Genomic DNA, 4,714 nt, shown 5'->3' with positions numbered 1-4,714 from the left:
TATGGATAGATAGATAGATAGATAGATAGATAGATAGATAGATAGATAAAAAGATAAATACATAGATAGATAGATACATAGATACATAGATATAGATAGATATTTTTTGGGTATTTCTCTTTCAACCAAGTGGTCACCAACTGAGCACTTCATTTCCCGGGCAACGCCGGGTGTCCTGCTAGTCGTGAATGTTCCTGTATTGACATCGGTGCGTGTTTATACTTGTTTGCAGCTTGTCGCCAGACCACATAGTGAATCCACACAAGAGCGTGCTAGGGCTCGGTAACTATGACGTCAACGTCATCATGGCCGCTCTGCAGATGAATGGCTGTGAGACGATATGGTTCGACAAGAGAAGGTGAGTGTATAGCTTAGCTTGTTCCCAGTATATGCCGTAACTGTTCCATCAGAAGGTCGTTCTCTAAGCCCCCCCTTTACATTAATATTTGTTCCTAACATGGCACATCTGTTCCATCAGAAGGTCGTTCTCTAAGCCCCCCCCCCCATTTACATTAATATTTGTTCCTAACATGGCACAACTGTTCCAGCAGAAGGTTGTCCTCTAAGACCACGTAGCTTCTGACTTGATATTTGTACCCAGTATGCCGCAACTGCCCTATTAGAAGGTTGTCATTTAAGCCTAGGTAGCTCCTGGCTTGATATTTGTACCCATGCAGCATGGCGTAATTGCCCTATAAGAAGGTTGGCCTCTACTAACGCCACGTAACTCCTACATTGAAATGTATTCCCGGCATAGCATAACTGTCCCATAAGAAGGTTGTCTTCTACTAACTCCACGTAGCTCTTGCATTGATGCTATTTTCTCGGCTGTTTTACGATATGGTTCGATAAGTGAAGATGAGCGTGTAAACGGGATAGATCGCGGTAGTCCGCATTCATCTTGAAATAACCACATGTTACATGATCGTTATTTCTTCTCGACGTTTCCTAACTATTCCATCAGAAGATGGACTTCTTTATTCCACTAACTAACTTCTCTACTAATGCCACGTTGCTCATGTAATAATTTTTCTTCCCGGAGGCGCATAACTGACCCACACCGTAGTTAGTTGATTGAGAGAGTGTGGCCAGGTGCTGAATTAATTAAACGTCTAGATTCAGATGCAGGCCTCCCTTCCAGAAGGCTGGCTTCTTCTCTAACTCTGCGCCACGTCTGTATTACCAGCTGTTGTTGTTGTCTGCTTCGTCGGGAAGATTGCGCCAGAGCTTATAATGCACGCGTCGTCGCGTCGGCACTGGATGCGTCGGCTGTAAATATCCGCCGTATATACAGCATTGCCGTAACGATTTTATGCAAATACTATTCTTTAAAAGTAAACAAGGAAAATCTTCAATGAGCGTTAAACGGGGGGTCGTTACACGTCGCGCGCGTTTCTGCGTGGAGGGGCATGTCAGCATTGGCCGTGCTTTCTCTTCGTCGCACGGTCACAGACAGCTAAACCTGTGTATAAAGGTCACGGGGAACGCCAGAGGTGACCATTATAGACAGGTACCCGTTTTATAAAGGCTGGTTTCACTGTGCAACTGTGTCTTTCGTTAAAAAAGTGCCCTTAAGTGTCCGTTCAATATAGGTGATCACTAACACAGGTTTGATTGTATAATATAATGCTATCTCATACAATATAATCGGCCTTCGCCCTGACTGGCACCGATGACGTCAGCAGCTGCTGCGGTGTCGACGTCGTCATGGTTACCCCCAATACGTAGAGGGAGGGGTTGTGATTGCTTGTGGTCAGTGACCATGGCTTCATCACGAGTGTCCCATTAGCATGGCTAGAATGTCATCACGGCACCGTATACAAGTGCCGTCGCTGCCCTGTGTGGCATGCCTCCATGCCCTCTCATAGAAACTCAGTGCTGTGCACGACGTATCCCTCTTTGACGAAGATGTGTTGCTAAAAGGCAAGTGGCTGACTTGATAGCCCTTCTCTCTAGGAAATGTTTGTCTTGGTGCCGCCCCCACCTCCTCCTCCAACCTTTCCGCGGTGCAATTCCTGGATAGATAGAACGCAGCGCTTGCCCTAGAAAATTTAAAATTCGCCGACCGCGCCAGTCATCATAGCTGCACGATGCCTTAACATGATGGCAACGCAAACGAAGAAGACACGGCACCGCTTATCGGCAATCAATTGCCAGTACACCATGTACAGCCATCGACTGTTCGTCGCTATAGTGGCCACTCGACACGCGGCAGTATCTCGCCAAAGGAGACAACAGAGCGATTTTGCGGGCGGCGCGCTTATATTTATAAGCATCGAGCTTGTCTCAGGCACCCGCCCTTTTATGTTTGTCTCAGCGTCGCATTCAGGACCGTGTTGTGATTGAAAATGCTGCGCGCGTGCCGCAGTAATGGACAAAAGGGTACTTGCGACGGCGCGTAAGGGTGCTTCTGGTCGTGTCCTGATAGAGTTGCTGTGTGTGTCGAAATTGGCTCTAATTTGGGACCTTTCGGAAGAAGCTGTCTGTTCGCTCGTTGTGCCAGACTACTGTTAATGTCGTGTTGCGATCGAGGCTTGTGTCAAGTTGTGTGTGTGTGTGTGTGTGTGTGTGTGTGTGTGCGTGCGTGCGTGCGTGCGTGCGTGCGTGCGTGCGTGCGTGTGTGTGGTCGGCGACTGTCCACGAGTTACGATCGCTGTGCTGTATCTGTCGCGACGACGTAAGTAATATACAAATTGGCGACTCTGATTAGCGAGTGCAGTGGCGTGAAAATTGTCTCCCTCGGGGCAGGATGGTCACCTTCGTGGACAGTACCCCTTACTGCGCTACATCCCTCTTGATCACTTTACTGCCGCTTTCATTTCCCTATACTAGCAATCCACATCGCTCTGTTGCACAATAGAACCGTGGTTTCGCAACGATACACTCCACTACCTCCCCCAATGATGAAGCAGAGGAGAGCCGTGTACGACCAATGTTAAATAGTAACCATAATGTTAAAAAATCGTATCGAATCTATGATCTTCAGAGCACAGCAGCGATATCTCGCACTTTTCTACATAAGTACGTGCGAAAGTGGGAGGTTCTCAGTTCTCTGAGGGATCGCGAGTTGTGTGAAGACAGAAGGGTAGGGCAAGCACGAAATAGGAGGGCCGGAGAGAAGCAGAGAGAAAAAGAGAGTGAAAGAACGAAAGAGCAGGCGAGAGATAAATAGAGAGAGAGAGAGAGACAGAGAGCGAGAGAGAGACAGGCAGAGAGCGAGAGAGAGAGCGCGAGAGAGAGAGAGAGAGAGAGAGAGAGAGAGAGAGAGAGAGAGAGAGAGAGAGAGAGAGAGAGAGAGAGAGAGAGAGAGAGAGAGAGAGAGAGAGGGAGAGAGCTGACGAGATGTGTCGGTGGTTCGGTGGGATATGCTGGGCTTGTGGGGCTTTAATACGAATATCATTGCGTTGCTATTAGCTGGAGACGTCTCTGTTAGAGACATATGTGTAGGGTCATGTGTATGGTATATGTAGGTGATAATGGTTATATGTTTGGCGTTGTATGTTAGATGTTAAATGTTTCATGTTTAGATGTTTTACGTCTGCGAACTCAGTGCTATACAAGCACGAGAATATAAGCAGATAACAAATGCTTCCGCCTCTCTCGGCGGGTGAAACACCCCGGAAATAGTTAATCCGGTATTCACATATCGCAAACGTCCGTCGCACTGACTGTCAGAATCGTGGAGTCATTACCAGCGGTCGCTGTCAGTTGTGGAGGGCGGGCACGGAGTCCGATGGCCAGTCACAAACCCAAACTATTGCGGCAAACAAGCAGGCTGCGGCAATGTACGTCAGGATAAATGCACTCGACTTGTTGTAGTCGTGGCGCCGTGGCGGACATTTATCGCTAAAAGCTTTGCTCGATATTGTTCTCCGAGTGTACTTGGCAATTTGGTATGAAACCCGATAGTGTGACGAGTGTGTAGGAGGGGGGGGGAATAAATTAATAATATCAAGAAATATCTGGCAGCCATCTTTCATTCCTCGCAGCATAGGTTTCATTAGGGGGGTTTTTGCTGAGCGCATGCATTTATAACAATGCATATCGTCATTATCTATTCTCCTTGTTTTTATTCGTGGCGGACAGACAGTTAATTATTAATTAGCTAGAACTCATCATTATATTGCCAGTCTTTAACAGAGAGATTGAGATTTAACAGTTGGCTTTCTCGTAAGTGATTGACCGCTAGTTTATCTGCCTTTCAGTCTGAAGCTGCTTCCATCGCCCGCCTGGATTACTACTTATAGTACTTACTACTGGTTGTTGTATCTGGCTCGGTTAACTGCTTTAGCGATGGGCCGCCAAAGATCTTCTTTTAATGTCAGACTGACTGCAATATGGCATTTGTAAAACCCCAGGGACTGCTGTTGCGTTCGTGTGTGTGTGTGTGTGTGTGTGTGTGTGTGTGTGTGTGTGTGTGTGTGTGTGTGTGTGTGTGTGCGTGTGCGCATGTGTATGTGTGTGTGTGCGTGCGTACATACGTGCGTGCTTGCGTGTGTGTGCGTGTGTGGGTGTGTGCGTGTGTGCGTGTGTGTGTGTGTGTGACTGTGTGTGTGTGCGTGCGTACGTACGTGCGCGCGTGCGCCGCCGTAACCTGTGATTAATGCGATGTCAGCGTTTCGTGCGGTTTCGGTTTTCTCTCCATATCCTCTCCCCGTCATCTCTCTCTCTCTCTCTCTCTCTCTCTCTCTCTCTCTCTCTCTCTCTCTCTCTC

General features: G+C 47.8%; 1 protein-coding gene across 1 annotated transcript in view; it reads left to right on the top strand.

Moving 5' to 3' along the window:
- LOC106805912 (josephin-1-like) overlaps positions 1-4,714 on the top strand; it is an 88,102-nt gene that overhangs the window by 27,123 nt on the left and 56,265 nt on the right. The window contains exon 3 of the mRNA XM_014807682.1: positions 233-358. Within this exon, the coding sequence (XP_014663168.1) occupies positions 233-358 (126 nt within the window). The remainder of the gene's footprint in view (positions 1-232; positions 359-4,714) is intronic.

The sequence above is a fragment of the Priapulus caudatus genome, unplaced genomic scaffold, assembly GCF_000485595.1.
Source record: "Priapulus caudatus unplaced genomic scaffold, Priapulus_caudatus-5.0.1 Scaffold133, whole genome shotgun sequence".
NCBI classification, from domain to species: domain Eukaryota; kingdom Metazoa; phylum Priapulida; class Priapulimorpha; order Priapulimorphida; family Priapulidae; genus Priapulus; species Priapulus caudatus.
The sequence above is the reverse complement of the archived record's forward strand: the minus strand, read 5'-3'. Positions and strand labels throughout refer to the sequence as shown.